Below are 16,679 nucleotides of genomic sequence, written 5' to 3'. Positions count from 1 at the left end.
CTTTTTCTGTTATTTCTAAGCATGCTCATGAAGAACATCAGAGGTAATGAGATCCTCTGGAATCTGAAACTGTTGAGTCTTGAGACTGAGCTGTGACACTAAAACACCTACTTTTAAATCAGAATCAGAACAACTTTCACTAGTTCCTAAAGGGAAATTGTGTCATGTGGCAGCAACCGAATACTTTGTGTTTGTGACTGTTGCTTTTGCAGTGTTTTAACGCTTTAGGGATAAAAAAAAAAAAAATTCTATTAATGGAGAACATAATCAGCAGATGAACTGATAAATAAGAGTCATTAGTTACAGCTCTAGTGTGAAGAGGCTTGATCTCAGTCATGGCTGAAACAAAGGAAATTGAACAATAAGTGTAAAATCCAGAAAATCAAACAAGACAACAATAAGAATAAAAATAATTCTTTATTGCTATTTAAATATTGCTGTCATTATGTATATATATATTAATAACATTTCTCATGTTTAATGAGGTCTTTTTTTAACAACAATCATAGATAACCAACATAAGACTGAGAAACCAGCGACACCTCAGTGGATAATAATTTAGAAGCACTACAGGAAAGCTGCTCATAAAGAGCAGAGAGAACAGCAGAGATAAATCTTACTAAAAAATACCAGCAGCTGGTTTCCAGTGTTCACAATTCAGCAGACGAAGCTCTTAGCTGCCCTTTTAGCTGATGTTCACTTTAAGAAACAAAGTTTAAAGTTTAAGAGCTCAAAGTGACTGAAGACAGTGGAGACTCCAAGCCTCTAAACCCCACAGTGAGACAGACCCACCCACTCACCAAGACAGAGTCACTGTTGCAGCTAAAGAGATGTGAATCTGAATTAACTTCTCTGGAGGTTCCTCCGTTTTCAAATGTTAGCAACAGTACAGAACGTAGCATGTCTATTTGGGTTTGTGATCCTTTCTTCAGACATGCCCACACCATCATGGAAACATCCACATACATGTGTGAGATCATGAGACCAGACCGTGAATGCTGTCTAGGATCTGCTCCTTTCAGGTGTCCCTTCCTCAGCTATCTGAAATGGGAAGACACTCAGTTCTGACACACTCTTTACCTTCATCACTCTGATAAAATATTCAGTTCATAAAGCTTCTGGAAAGTCAGTCTGCTCACTCAGTCCTCCTATTGGTCCAGGGCCTCTGTAGGTGCTGCCTATATCAGCCTATGTGGCTCCTCCCTGAAGCTGACGTCACAGATCAGTGATAGGTGGTCAGAGGGGTAGTGGTAGGAGGGGAGGCGGTCTGGGCCGATCTGCTCCTCAGTGGGGATGTCCAGCAGGCTCTCCACACTCAGAGCCTCCTGGGTATACCAGATGTAGTCCAACGTGCTGCAGCTCTCTCCAGACGGGCGGATCTTCCAGGTGGTGTAGGCTGGCTCCGTCTGTCCATCAGAGCTCAGCAGTTTGTATGCAGAGCTGAGGCCGAGGGGGGAGGAGCTGAAGCGTCGGTAAACGTCCTCAGAGGGCTCAGCGTTGAAGTCCCCACACACGACTAAAGGAACAGCCCCGGACGCTGCCTCGCTCTGACCGCTGCCTCGGGACGTGATGCTTCTCAGGCTCTGCAGCAGGTCGGCACCCTGGGCGCTCCTCAGCCTCTCCCAGCCGCTACGAGCCTTCAGATGGGTGACGGCCACGCACAGCCACCGGCCTGTCACCTGACAGTTCAGTGTTTGGACTATGGCTACCTGGTTGGTGGGCAGCATCATGGCCGACAACCGCAGGTGAACTGTGTCCTGGAGGGAGAAGCGTGAGCGGTGGTAAAACAGAGCACAGCCATCAGGGCCGTTGTTCTGCTCCACGTCCAGACAGGGGGACCAGGGTTTGGCCAGGAAGCTGCCATGGTAACCCAGGCTGGTCATGATGGGCAGGAAAGTGTCATAGTAATGGTCCACCTCCTGCAGACAGACGATATCAGGGCGGTAGGTGAGGATCTCCTCCAGGATCAGGTACTTTCGTTCATGCCAGTTAAGAGCATCCAGTGGACAGCGGATGAATCCGTCCTTCCCCTCCCCGAGAGCTGGAAAGACACATTTAGACTTTAATTAACAGAACAACAGCAGCAGTCTACAGTCCTGATAGCAGCTGAGGCTGTACTGAGGCACAGGGGGGCTTTCAAATAAATGGAATATTGTACATTTTAGCCAAGTATGCTAATGGTTAATCACTGCAAATTATCACTAAACACTAAAGCAGAACTGGGGTTGATGGGACTGGACTAATGGAAACTTTGAACTGCAGATGGCGCTAGGTGAAAGAATCACAAAGGTTGCTCTAGTTCATTTTAAGAGAAGCATACACTTCTGAACCACATTTCATAGTGAAACACCTAGTAAATGACAGCAGGAACATTCAGGAAGATTCCATCCATCCATCCATTATCTATACACCGCTTAATCCTCACTAGGGTCGCGGGGGGGGCTGGAGCCTATCCCAGCTGACTCGGGCGAAGGCAGGGGACACCCTAGACAGGTCGCCAGTCTGTCGCAGGGCTACATACAAAGACAAACAGTCACTCACACATTCACACCTACGGGCAATTTAGAGTAATCAATTAACCTCAGCATATTTTTGGACTGTGGGAGGAAGCCGGAGTACCCGGAGAAAACCCACGCATGCACAGGGAGAACATGCAAACTCCATGCAGAAAGATCCCGGGAAAGCCGGGACGCGAACCAGGGACCTTCTTGCTGCAAGGCGAAAGTGCTAACCACTACGCCACTGTGCAGCCCTATTCAGGAAGATTCCTCCAAACTAAATGTGATCTCAGTAGTGACACTTCAGTCTGGACAGACAGCCATCATCAGGGCATGACTAAGCATTAAGTGACCTGATTCATTCAATATAACCTTGAAAAAACGTGATTCCGACATTCACAGATTCACGCTGTATGTTTCTCTCTACGTCTTTACCTTGTGCCAGTATATTCCATTGCATGACCCGTATTGAGGGGTTATGCTTATGGCGGCTTGGCTCCGTCCCGCTGGGATAAACCAGATCCCGATGAGGCCGGGCTGGACGCCTCTGCAGGGCCTCCTCGCACTCTCTGAGCAGCTGGTCTGGGTCCAGCTCGTGGTCCAGGTCCTGGTTTGGGCTCTCCTCAGAGTATGGGTCTGGTTGGGTGCTGTTCAGTGACTGGGCCAAAGTACCAAACAACCTGCTGCTGCTGCTGCTGCCGCCGCCCATTGGACAAACTGATGGAGAGAACACAAGAGTGGTCATTACAGGCGCTTGGTGCTTTGCAGTGTCTGCTAACATTAGCCATTGGTGGCACCACCAAAGGCCTTGAGTGGACTGACTGAGAAACTTTGGGTACTGTTTAGAGTCCTCTGAAGATCCAGAGTTTCAGTTCTGTTAAGGAAGGTATAAGAATAAAGTAAAGAAATGAAAGTCCTTTTACTCTCCTTTAGCTAGTGATCTGTCTGGAGACCCTGACTGAACTGGACTGCTAATTTTGATCTGCTCTGCTAAGCCACATGAAGTTCATGAGACTGACCTCTGAGCACAGGCAGCATGATTTTATCCTACAGTGCTTACCAGGCAGGAAGATGAATAACATGAAAACCAGTGAACTCAGACTGTGTAGCTTCACTGCCAACATAAACACATGCCAGAGTGAGCGTGGTAGACAGGGCAAAGGTTTAATTGCTATTTTTGTTGCTTTGGTCTTTTTGGGAGCATACTGTCTAAACATTTGTAAAGATCACTCATTGAAGTGCTGAACATTGGAAGACAAACAGTCCAGTTGGCAGGAGAGGACATACTGACTGTACCCACCAAACTCACAACTCAAACTTACCCCTTAAACTAGAGGGTAAGTGGTGACACAGCGTTGATACTCTAAGAACATTGTTCAGAGCCTGCTGTAAATGATCATCTCAGTCAGATGAGAGGAGAAAGTTTAGACAGACAACATGCTTCACAGTATGAAAAGACAGTTTCTTAATCTACTTTGGTTTATGTTTAACATTAATGAAAAGAACAGAAAGACGCTGAAGACACTGCTACAGTGGCTAAATTTTAACACCAAAACAAGAAAAGCACTCGGAGAGCACAGTACTCCTCCAAGGCTGTCCATTCCCCCATATGGCATTGTCAGAAATGCAGCACTTATTTATTAGTTACTGATGATCAGAAATCACAGCAACATAGAATGTGTCCATTTAATATAGATGTACCCACAAACAAAATGACTTTGCGCTGAGCACTGGCATGTGTTATGCATGTGTATGTTATGTATGGACACCGAATCGTGTGACCTAAGTATGTAGCGGGCAGCGAGAATTGATGGGACTCAGAAACACCCCCACAATTTAATCAATTGTTGCTTGTATCATTTCTGATGGATAGGTCCTGAAAAGTCCTCAGCGGTGGATTTATAGTAGGATCACAAACATGTGATCGTCAGCAGGCAGCTGATGTAGTGTTCACCTGTTGTCATGGTTACAGTGATGCCGCTATCTCGCAATGATACAGAAATCTTCAACAAATCCATGGATCAGGACTGTAAGTCGCATCACTGCAAAAATCTAATCACTTGGTCCTCGTGTCATTTCTGACCTTTCCTGAAAATTTCACCCAAATCCATTCATCCGTTTTTGAGTAATGTGCACACAGACGGAAGGACAGACACACGCCGATCATCACATAACTCCACCATGTTCCTTGGCGGAGTAATGATGCCTGTTTTTAAGTTTTTTTTTTTTTGTATGGTGCAGGAAACTGGATATTCACACAATTCAAAAACCAGTAAATACAGTTCAGCTCAAAGTTCAATTCAAGCTCAGTTTATATCCATACCAAATTTTAATTCACAGTGAATTTTTATTTGACCAAACAATTTCTTCTGGCTAAAAGACATAAAAGTGACTAATGACATGTAAAACATTGAGTTTGGTATGTTAACGATAAAATTCTAGCGATATAACGATCTTTCTGCATGTCTCCACTGGGGTCTTGTCCCACTTCTGTTTGTGATGATCTCCAGGTCTTTGAGGTTGGAAGACTCCCCTGCCACTCTGGTCTTTAGTTTCCTCCACAGATTGTTGATGGCTGGGCGGCTCAGATGTGTTCATATTGCTGTCTGTTAACCATTTCTTCACCACTGTGGCTGTATGTTTCACATTAATGTCTTGCTGAAAGGTCCAAAGCTGCCCAAAGGCCAAGTTTTTCTGCAGACTGCCTGATGTTTTTCTTCAGTCTTGATGATTACCTCTTTTCACGTGTTGCCATTTTGAGACAAGGTTGCCAGGTCAGTCAGCTGAAAACAACCCCCAGGCATTACCTGCCCACCTCCATGCTTTACCAGGGTGATGGTGGTCTTGGAGATGAATGCTTCTTTCTTTCACCAAAAAAAGCCACATCTCTGTGTCCAAACAACTCAGTTTTCATCTCATATCACCACTGAAATAATGACTAACAGTGTCTTCTTCCAGGATGGATGGAGGGATGGATGATACTCTACCTTCAGCCCTCACCTCTTTACTGATGCCTACTTTTCTATGTTATGGTGCTCTTGTCACTGTAAGTAAGGAGCTAGTTCTTACCCGTCCCCTCCATGTTTGATCAAATGCTTTCTTCCATTTTCTTCATGCATCTGAAGACCAGGACCGTCCACCTCTCTGTCTGTCTGTCATTCACTCCTGTCCCCTTCTGTCTTCTGCTTCTCCATGAGCTGGATCCCTCTCTGTCTCTGTGACTCATCCCTTATCCATCTCATCCTCCAGTACGTCTGTCTCATCCTCTCTCTGAATCATCAGCTCCACCCCTCCCTGTCTCCCTTCCTCATCCGTTCTCTGTCTTGCTGGCTGGGTGACAGAATGACCTCCAGAGAGGTAGGAGACACAATAAACCCGTCTCAGACATGGAGAGAGAGGGAGAGAGAGAGAGGAGGGCAGAAGAGACACATGGACCAATGAGGTTTCTTCATCGCCACTGTTCCCATAGTGATGAAAGATGCTGACTGGGACAAACAGGAAGCATGTTTAGAAAGAAAAGGGAGGATGAAAGGGAAAGAAAGAGGCAGTGCTGTAGGGGCGTGTGAATGACTTTGAGTGTGTGTAGTGTGGATAAGGATGTTGCCTAACTAATGGAGTAAGTGGGCGGGGCTTTGATGAAAATGAGCATCCTGTTGAGCAGGTGGGGATGGCAGGGGCTGTACACACATAGCAACACACACATAGCAACACACACATGCATACAACAGCTGTGTGTTCTCTGGGAGTGAGGGCTGAAGAGAGAGACAGAGAGTGGGCTGTTCTCATTGTCAGTGGATAAGGACTGTTAACCTGCTTCCTTTAATAGTCTGGTTTTAGGTCAGTGTGTTCTACCTCCGATAGAGTTTTGTGCTTTAGAGCGCCGAATCCTAACCAGGCATTTATTACTTTCAAACTTTTAGTCCAGTACTTTTGAAGCTATTGATTACCCTTTAACTTATTAACCAATTATGTCATGATAACTATTACTTTTCGTTAATCTTTTATTCCGTTCCTTTCAGCAGACTTTGATTTACTTTTAGCGTATTTTTCCATTGAGTCCTTGGAAACAGAAAAAGTAGGAAATCAAATCTAAAACAGGACAAAAGCACAGCAGGAGAAGGACGTTAACTACATTATGTAGTACCTCTAGTCATAATTACTCCGCCAAGGAATGCGGGGGAGTAATTTGACGGGTGTTCGTCCTTCCGTCTGTTATTCTATCTGTTAGCAACATTACTCAAAAACAGAGTAACAGATCTGAATGAAATTTTCAGGGAAGGTCAAAAATGACACAAGGACCAAGTGACAAGATTTTGGCAGCGATGCGGCTTATAGTCTGGATCCACAGATTTGTTGAAGATTTCTGTATCATCGCAACCTAACGGCAGGGCGTCACTGTAACTATGACAAGTGACTGTGGACTTATCCATCAGGAATGATACAAGGAACAACTGATTAAATTGTGGGGGTCCCATCAATTCCCACCGCCCACTACATACTTAGGTCACGTGATTTGGTATCTGTACATAACATACACATGCATAACACATGCCTGTGCTCAGCGCATGGTCATATTGTTTGTGGGTACATCTATATTAAATGGACACATTCTATGTTGCTGTGATTTCTGATCATCAATAACTAATAAACAAATGCTGCATTCCTAACAATGCCATATGGGGGAATGAACAGCCTTGGAGGAGGACTGTGCTCTCTGAGTGCATTTCTTGTTTGGAAATGTAACAATTTGTATAATTTACCCAACAGCCTAGCTTCTGTAGGCTAGTTAGTCTAAAGACAACTACTACTGTGTTCTTTCATGTTGACACCAATGTTTCTTGCTATTAATGCTAATGTTGAAAAACTGACACTTCAACAAATTACACAGATAGTGAGCTTTTTGTGACTTGCAATGAAATTAAATGAGTGTTCATATGACAGTCTCAACATCTGTGCTCGACCTGCTAAGCTGAGTTGAGAGTTTATGACACATCTAGAGCACATACAATCATGGAACCTAATGCAGTAGTTCTGCAATAAAATCTCAATGTTAAATCACGACTATCTTCAGCCCTTAATAAAGTCAGTTTGTGACCTTCAGTAGTTTTATAGAAATAAAAAGAAATTTCAACCACAGGATCTGCTTAAACATTTATCTCCAGTGCTTTCCTCCACATCTCCCATTTTTCATGACAGATGGCAAACTTCATCCAGAAAGAAGACACGAGCTGAGACTGAAAGCTCTGTAAAAAGCTAACAAGTGACTGCTGAGCTCAGTTTACCTGACAGAGAAACTGCTTCAGCAATATGAGGACAATATTTTACTGGTCAAAGTGAGTGGTGGTGTTGTCGTTAATAAATTGACTTTGTTCACATCTGCTAAACATGATATCCAGACCAGGAGTCTGCAGCCGGCTAGCTGCTCTGTGAAACTGCACTGAAGTATAGCATTGCTGTGAGCGAAATGCTAACAGCAGCATTATAACATGTGATCAGTGAAGAAGTTAACATGTGGATAATCAGCAGGAAACATATCCCATTTCCACAATGTTCAGTTTAGTGTATTAGCATTCTAACATTGGCTAATTAGCTTTAAACACAATGTACAAGGTATAGATGAGGATGCTGAGGGACAGTAGTTCTTACAGTATTCTGCCACAAACCAAAGAGTTGAAAGAATAGTACTGAATTACTTAGTACTAGAGTTTCTGACCAGATGGTGACAAAAAAGGTCAAAGGAACATTACATTTTTTAGATTCAGTCCATCTGCTACAAGTGAGATATTTCAGTCAAAAAAAACAACAACTGTAGACCTCAAAGCAACCAGATGATCAGCTGACACTCACTGTAACACCTTTGTGTTGTGGCAACATTTTTTCTCAAGAGTCCAGTGAGTGTGTTGGACAGAGTGTACTGAAACACATTAGGTTCAATTAAACAACAACTGTACAAGTGGGCTCATGCACATGCAGACACCAATACACACTTACTTGTAGAAAAGCACTGAAGGAAGCACCGTTTTCAGTCTGTTCAAAGCTTATTTACGCAATGGTCTTCCTTCCTTCCTGCCTGTTGTCCTTCCACTTATCCCTTACTGTTCTTCCTCTGAGCGGCACACAGTGGGAGCGGACCATCTACTGGACGTTAGGATGGGCGACAGTGTGACTATCATGGGACAGTGCCAGTTGCCAGTGATTATTGCTGCCGTGGCATCCAGATGAAGGAGGTGACTCAGTCACTGTCAGGCCCATTCAAGAATGCTCTTCCTCTCTCTCACACACACACACACACACACACACACACACACACACACACACACACACACACACACACACACACACACACACACACACACACACACACACACACACACACACACACACACACACACACACTCTCTCACAACCAACTAACAGAATCAGGGCTGTGCAGCGTAGGCAGTCCAGAGGAGAAAATCGGTAAACTGGAATGTCACTAAACAATGAAACATCTGTGACGATATTCATTCCAGGCATGACGGCAATTAACTCCTAATTCACAAAATGACGACAACCCGTGCAGTTTAAGAACAGTTCTGGTGATTGTTTTCGTACTGTAAACAACACTCTAGTGAACACTGTATAAACTGTGCATCAAATATCATTCATTGTGTCCCTCAGAGCTCTACTGTTGTCCAAATACCATTTGAACTGCCATTTTCTTTTATTACCAAGAACACACACACACTGCAAATCCTACATACACCATCCTGCTGCTATAAACATTCAGTAGTGTACCAAAAGTCCCCAATAAATACACTATTTTTTCCTGTTTGACATGATAAAAACTCCAGTGGGAAGGCTTTATGCTCCACGATGTTTCCTAAAGCTGAAAACAGATGTTGTCAACAGAATTCTGATCATAAGTAAATATTGTATCATGGTTTTCAAAAATATGTTCCTTATCTAGAACCCATCACGCGCAAATCAGTCAAAAATACTTGTAGTTTTATCTCAGTCTCTGCTGGAAATACGTTACAAACACTGCGGTGTGGGACACACCGTTTCACAGTTAAGACATTTAGATAGCAGGAGAACTGGAGGAAAGTTGACACCATCAGTCACACATTTTTAAGTTGTTGTTATTTTTAGATGATAAGCCACATATTTGGCATGTCCATGGCTAGTCTGTTGCCTAAAATAAGACAAAATGTAAGAAACTAACAAACAAAACAAAGAAAGTTATGTCTATAACAAATCAACTTCCACAGTAAATCGGATAAAAATAGGAGGAGAGAAAACACATTTTTGACAAAATCTCAGCTGTGAAAAGCTGGATGTCTCACACGCACTTAACCTTTTAAGCACCAATTCACCAGCAACACACCGCACCAAATAGTAACAAACAAATAGTAACCAACAAAAATGACAAAAATGACATTGTCACTATTGCGAGCCAGTTGAAAATATATGAACTGCAGAAAACTATGAGTTTGTTGTGTAGAAGCAGCACTAACAAACGGGATTGCTGCAATAGAACAATTGTAAGAGTTGCAGCAGCTGGAGAGAACTGCATACAAATCATCTTATTCAGAAGCACTAGAATCACTCTCATTTTCCACTAAAGTTGTTTCTCCGTAGTGAAGAAAAGAGCACGTGCAGTGAAGCTGCTGCTGAACATTCAGCCACACTGTGCTGAGAGGTGCTGGTTACACAAGCACAGATCCAGTTCCAGGTCATCTTCTCTGCTGCAGCAGCCACATGCCAACTAGCTGAATTACCAGAGCGACATATTAGATTAAGTAGTACAGGGAGACAAATGAATGAAGTGTTGTCCTACACAAATGTGACGCTAATCAGAAACAGAGCTGTGTGTTGAAGTACTGAAGTCCACTGACAGAGATACAGGCTGACACTTACAAGAGGTACTGAAGGGTGATGTCCACTAGGGCTGGACCCGAATACCCGAATATTCAGTCGTGAGTCGTGACGGTGGTTTCTGAATATTTATTTTGAGAGCCGAATATTCGGATTTATCATTTAATGTTACTTTCTTTGAAAAAAAAGCTTTTCTTTCAAAAATAAGGACATTTCTAAATGACCCCAAACTTTTGAACGGTAGTGTACGTTTAGAGAAGTCATTTTAAATATTTGTTTTCAGTCTGACCCGGAAACATTTTGCTGACTGTACTAGGGATATCCATGCAGAAATACTGGCTTGTTTATATGGGACAAGTGTAGCATATTCATATTGAAAAGAAATGAACCACCCAAGTCAGTAATATGGCTTCTCTTTTTTGTCATTACACAGAGATCTAACTTGAATAAACTCTGTTAAATTGTGAGTGGACAGAGCGAGCGGAGGCTTAGTGCTCATATTCAGTGTGAGTTCTACATGCTGGCAGGCTGACCGGCTCGCTCAATGCAGAGAATTAGCAGGTTCTGACACAAAAAGTCAAGTGTAGTGTGAGTTAACGTGTTGCGCAAAGTTAATATAAATCACATCTGTAGCTTTAAAGGCTAAGCCTGCTAGCATGCAATAGGGATGGACGCTGCCAGAATGTTCTGAGTGGAACTCCAGAACATCCAGGAGTGTGAGTGAATTGATGTCTAAGATCTCAGGCGTCTCACAGCTAGTATTAGTAATGTATGCACCACATTGAACTTCCTCACAGTCACATCAGTTTATGTTGTCTATAGCACTCTAACAAGCAAACTCAAGACAATTTCAATGGAAGCTAATATGGGCCTGACTGGCTGATTATGTCTCTTGACCCATGTCGTCTGTACTGGGTGGTTATGTAACTGGACCTGACCAATCCCATTACAGACCAGGCTGGTAGAGATCACAGAGTTTCAGCCTCCAGAGGCCTCAAACGGTGAAACCATTAAAGCAGCTAATTTAATGCACTGTTCTGCTGCTGACCCAGGCCGAGTGGGAATGTGATGTAAGCATAGATGTGCATGTGTGTGTGTGCAGGTGAGACATGACCATAGGCGTGACACTGGAGACCTGACCTGTTTCCTTGTGACAAGACCTAAAATAGACATACCGTACCTTCAACTGGGTTAGAGCTGCTTAAAGACTTTGACCTAAACGCAGGGTCCTGACCAGCTCGTCATTAACCAGAGCCAGTTATTGAAGGTTGTATTTTAGTTTCATTTACCATCAGGCTTTTTTTCCCTCATTTTTTGTCAGTTGTAAAGTGAAACTGCTCTCTGCATGGCAGGGACTATAGATGGCCAAAAACAAAACACTGTAACTTTCACTGTCCAACACAGGTGCAGGTAGCATTTCTGTTTCTGCCTTGTCAGTCAATAAAAAGTTCAATTTGGTCTTCATGACTTCAGTCAGGAAGTAAAACTAATTAAACTTGTTAAATGATTAGGAAGCCTTTATATTTGATAAGAAGATCTGATAATGGATTTACATTACAACCCAAACTGTAAATATAAATAAATTCGAAGCATTTTATCAGTACAAGTCACTGCCATTACATGACGACCTAAATCAGTTCTCATTTCTAAAGCACCATGGTGTCTTTTCTGAACTGTCTTTCCATATATAGAAAATAAGCACACAAATCCTGTTCATTGCATCTAATCAGCAAGCCTGAGCCCTTGTTCTCTGCACTAATCCATCCTTTGTCTGCTCATTAAGAGTCGCATTAGTGCAGGTAAACATGAAGTGCAGTGTCATGGTTTGAAACTAGAAGGGAAGTAAGGCTGCTGGAGCAGATGAGTTGTCAGAAGAGGACATTAAGATCATCCTTTACGATTGTCTTAAAGAGGGAATAAATAGAACTCATTATCCTCCATGACTGAAGACATGAAGAAGAAACAGCGCCACCTTTTGACAGGTCAAAATGGTGATGTTACCTGCTCTGCCTCCTGATAGTTAACTAGGAGTTCTATTTGACCAAGTTTTAATTATCTTGTTTCCCAGAAAGTATAAACACCCAGTCAGGCACAAACAGACATTCTCCTTCACACAGCCGCTACCTGCGGTTATTAGGCAGTGATTACATACGTCAGCTGGTGTGGAATCATTTCATAGGTTAAAGGGCGTCTCCAAGAAGAATATGCAAACTCAGGGTTTCCTCTACAAAAGTCCAGCCTGAGTTGTTCAGACACACAAACACACTTATAGGAGCAGGGATCTAACCACCAGGGTTAACAGTGGTAGTCTGCTTCTACCATTCTTCGCCCTGAAACTCAATCATTTTCTGATGCCCCCAAAATATAAGTTTAAACTCAGTATCTTAGCTACCATGAATACAAATTAATGTCATAATGTGGAATGACTTGTCGATGAATGGCTTGACCAGAACTGGGGCAGCAATCTGTACATATGACAATATGCATGTATGTGAGTGTGTGTGTGTGTGTGTGTGTGTGTGTGTGTGTGTGTGTGTGTGTGTGTGTGTGTGTGTGTGTGTGTGTGAGAGAGAGAGAGAGAGAGAGAGAGAGAGAGAGAAAGAAAGAGAGAGAAAGAGAAGAAAGAAAGAGAAACAGAGAAGAGAGAAGAAAGAGAAAGAAAGAAAGAGACAGAGAGAAAGAAAAGAGAACAAAATGCACAAAATGATCACAAAAGACCTAAAATGCCTAAAAACGGACTGAAAATGACCAAAAAAAGAAACAAAATGACCACAGAGAAACAAAATGAGCAGGTCATGTGATCAGGAATTAACACACTTCCTTGAGAGATGTTTTTGTAATGGGGAACTTAGTTGAAAGCGATTTCTCAGACAGAGATACTAATAATTTGTTATTTTCCATAGAAAATTTGATATATTGCCAAAAAAGAAATATCTTTCATGGTCATCCCAACTTAATAAAAAGAACACAATCAAAACTATTTTTGAATAAGCTCATTTTATTATTGTTTAGCTAATTAGACGGTGGTTGTTATTAAATTTGGATGGTTATTCAGTTGATATTTTAGTGATATCCAGTCATTTCTTATTAACCCTGTGAGACTCAAATATAGAAAAAAATGAGCAAAAAAAGCAAATGATAATAATTACATATAAACCCAAATATAGAAGAAAATGAGAAAAAAAACAAAAAATAAAACAAATACAGAAACAATTTATCACAAATTATATATATATAAAATAGAAAACAATATTTCAAAAAAATAAAAGTGATGTATTTCTGCAACAATGGGTTTTACAGGGTTAATAAGGAATTGTTTCCATAATAAATAATTATGGAATTTGTGAAGACATGATCATAATGAACATAAAAAATTGTTGTTGTTTTTTTTTTTTTTAACTTTTAATAAAAATGTATGTAAGATATATCCCATGGACTTTAAAAGTCCCTCAGTTCTATATTGACCCATATATGCTGTAGTGTGTTCAGCAGCCTGAGGAGAGACGGCTGGTAATGTGAAAGAGGACAACACTTCTACATATTCACATTACTGGAACACGACGGTTAGAAAAACCTCCGGTAAGAAGCAGCAGGGCTGTGTCCTGCCGGTGAGAGGAGCTGCGGGATGGTTACCGACTCACCGACCACAGCTGCTCTCACGGAAGGTGACACGTCACAGTGATGAGTGAGCGCGCACTAAACGTTCATTAATCGTTGTATTATCCTGAATAACACATTGGGCGGACTGTACCTGCTGCTGCCGCGGTGCTGACTGCTCCACTCGGCTTCAGCTGGGGGCAGGTGGGCCCCTTGCCTCCCCTTCCTCCGGGGTGACAGCACCGTGCTCCCGCCGGGCCTGTCACCGGTGTCGGTGTAAACGGTCCCCTGGCTGCTTGTCCGCCCCGCGACGACACACACAGCTGGCTGAACAGAGCCGAACAGCGCCGGACTGGATTCATTCTTCCTGTACCGGCTCCGGCGGAGAGAGGACCGGATGTTCCTGTTCAGACACACCGACGACACTGACGCGTTTATTCAGTAAAAAGCTCCAGAATGTTCCGTGAACAGAAAAACTTGCTGTTCTCTTTGTACTTGTGAAGGTAACAGAAAGCCGGTAAAGTTACATCACTTTTCTCACGGAACACCGGGTACTGAGGGCTCAGCCGAGAATGGGCTGGTCCGGAACACTTTGTCCACGGCAACAACACAAGAACAGATCAAGCAGATGCAACAAGAAGTGATATCAGGGTGCTCATAATGTACGTGGGAGTATTACTGCCTGGAAAGATGAACACAGTTCTACATTTAAAATAGCCACAAACATGAACCCCCCCTCATGTCACCAGTGGTTTGAGCCGCAGTGCAATATGTACCGAAGAGGGCGTTAACTTTCCAGAAACAGGCCAATCAGCGCTCAGTGCGCTTCTTGCACAGTAATGACGCTCCTGACGTCGGCAGCACGCGTGTTCTTATGCCGTCTTCCCATTATGTCACCCTCCATGAAAACCAGCGTGGCCCAGCTCGGTCATTAAGCGGCGTTCAAGAGATAGATTTTTAATTGTTTTTCACTATCAGTGGCATACGTGACTTTTATTTATTTATTAACCTTTATTCCACCAGGAGAAATCCCACTGACATCTAGAACTTCTTTTTCAAGCGAGTCCTGCCCAAGAGAGGCAGCAGCAAATACAAAACCCAGTTACAAAATTACACAGTTAAAACACAGTTAAGAGACGAGCAGAAAACAAATTTAATGATAAAAATGATTAAAAATGGACAGTTTATTGACAAAATCATGGTTCATGTTTAACACTTGGGGCAAACAACTATTGTAGTTGGAAAAACTGGAAATTTTGAGTTGATTATATATTTTTATATATATATATATATACACACACACACACACACACACACACACACACACACACACACACACACACACACACACACACACACACACACACATATATATATATATATATATATATATATATATATATATATATATATATACATGTATGTATGTATATACACCTATTATACCTATATACCTGAAGGACAGTTCAGGGGAAATATGGAGCAGAAAGCAACAAATGATCTTGTGCCACAAACATGTATGCTACTTTTATTGTGCTCCTCATTTTAAACCATTAACAAGGAAATTTATACAAGTCACACTGGATAAATGAAACCACCAGAGCAGTTTTTACCTTCTTCACTTTCCACCATCAAATTAAAGCTTCTTGGCAAATGAAAAATGAACACTGGTGTGTGTGGAAGCAACAGTGTGTGAGTAACCAAACCCCCAGTTCTCAGTTACCCTTTTTGTTTTGTTTTGCTTTGTTTGCAGTAAAGTCTGATGAAATACTCCGTCACTTCCTCACATGTTCTTTATGTTCTGCTGTTAGCTGAAGTCAAACCATGTTCCAAGGATACTGCGTAAACAGATGAAGGGCCACCAGTGACAGAACCTCAGACTCTGTAAATTATTCATCAATTGGAGCAACTAAACAGTTTTTTCAAGGTTGTCTGAGTTGGGCATTTCACTGTATACAGTTGTACATAGTGTACATCATAACAAGGGAACAAAGGGGAAGAAAAAACCAAGGCAAACACTGGTAGCAGAACAGTCAACAAGTCATTCAGACTTAAAACAGAAGCTCCACAGCTGGCAAAATACTGTCTGACAACCCTTATATTTTTCTTTTCCCAAAATAGCACTTTTTTTGGGTTTCATTTTAAATAACTATACAATTTATTAAGATGTCAAGTCCAAAATAGCAATACTGCCACAAAAAAAGGAGGCCTGCAGACTGCCAACCAATCCAACGGTTCAGCTGTTAAGAATTCAGATTCTTCTATAAAAATCAAAGTGTTCTGTAAACCTAAAACATTTCCCTTTATGTAAAATCCGAACAGAGAAATAATATCTAAAAAACATTTAACATTTCTCTCAGTATTATGACCAATGTAGTGGGTGAAAAGTACAAGTACATTATACTTAACTACAGTACTCAGGTAAATTTTTACTCACACTGTTTAAAGCACAGGACACATTTAATGGCGCTCTCACACTGATTATGAATACAAGCTTTCATTTAATGGGTATTACAATAATACATAACTCAAATGTTTTTTCTGAAGGTCAGTGATCCATACTGGAAGTCATACCATCACTTTGTTCTTTCAAATATTTAGTTCCTCTCTCTGTTTATGAGCCAGCTCAGTCTCATAGTGTTTTTGCTTAGGTCTCCTCATCAATACGCTATGTAATCTATGATCCTTAGGGTGCTCCAGACGATGTCACAACACTCATGAACCCAA

The 16,679-nt window shown here is 42.1% G+C and overlaps 1 protein-coding gene across 3 annotated transcripts; it reads right to left on the bottom strand.

Moving 5' to 3' along the window:
- Positions 1 to 398: 398 nt before the first annotated feature.
- On the bottom strand, positions 399 to 14,683 carry nocta (nocturnin a). Of its 3 annotated transcripts, none has more exons than XM_023276034.3 (3): positions 14,107 to 14,683; positions 2,934 to 3,215; positions 399 to 2,041 (listed from the first exon to the last, which is right to left on the bottom strand). In XM_023276034.3, exons 1-3 carry the CDS (start codon positions 14,312 to 14,314, stop codon positions 1,179 to 1,181), a joined length of 1,353 nt encoding a protein of 450 aa, XP_023131802.2. In that variant the 5' UTR covers positions 14,315 to 14,683; the 3' UTR covers positions 399 to 1,178. The 3 variants fall into 3 exon arrangements, with proteins under 3 accessions (XP_023131802.2, XP_035806733.2, XP_054872681.1); XM_035950840.2 differs by lacking the exon at positions 14,107 to 14,683 and adding an exon at positions 8,490 to 8,813; XM_055016706.1 differs by lacking the exon at positions 14,107 to 14,683 and adding an exon at positions 5,568 to 8,473.
- Between the last annotated feature and the right edge of the window lie 1,996 nt (positions 14,684 to 16,679).

The sequence above is a fragment of the Amphiprion ocellaris genome, chromosome 13 (genome assembly GCF_022539595.1).
Source record: "Amphiprion ocellaris isolate individual 3 ecotype Okinawa chromosome 13, ASM2253959v1, whole genome shotgun sequence".
Classification (NCBI taxonomy): Eukaryota; Metazoa; Chordata; class Actinopteri; family Pomacentridae; genus Amphiprion; species Amphiprion ocellaris.
This window is presented reverse-complemented; position numbering and strand designations above follow the sequence as displayed.

Bases quoted from the DNA above. Each gene is read 5' to 3' on its own strand.
- nocta (XM_023276034.3), bottom strand. From the start codon at position 14,314: ATGAATCCAGTCCGGCGCTGTTCGGCTCTGTTCAGCCAGCTGTGTGTG. The intron at 3,216-14,106 runs GTACAGTCCGCC...TCTCTCCATCAG, and splicing joins CAGCACCGCGGCAGCAGCAG to TTTGTCCAATGGGCGGCGGC. The intron at 2,042-2,933 runs GTAAAGACGTAG...GTGTCTTTCCAG, and splicing joins ATGGAATATACTGGCACAAG to CTCTCGGGGAGGGGAAGGAC.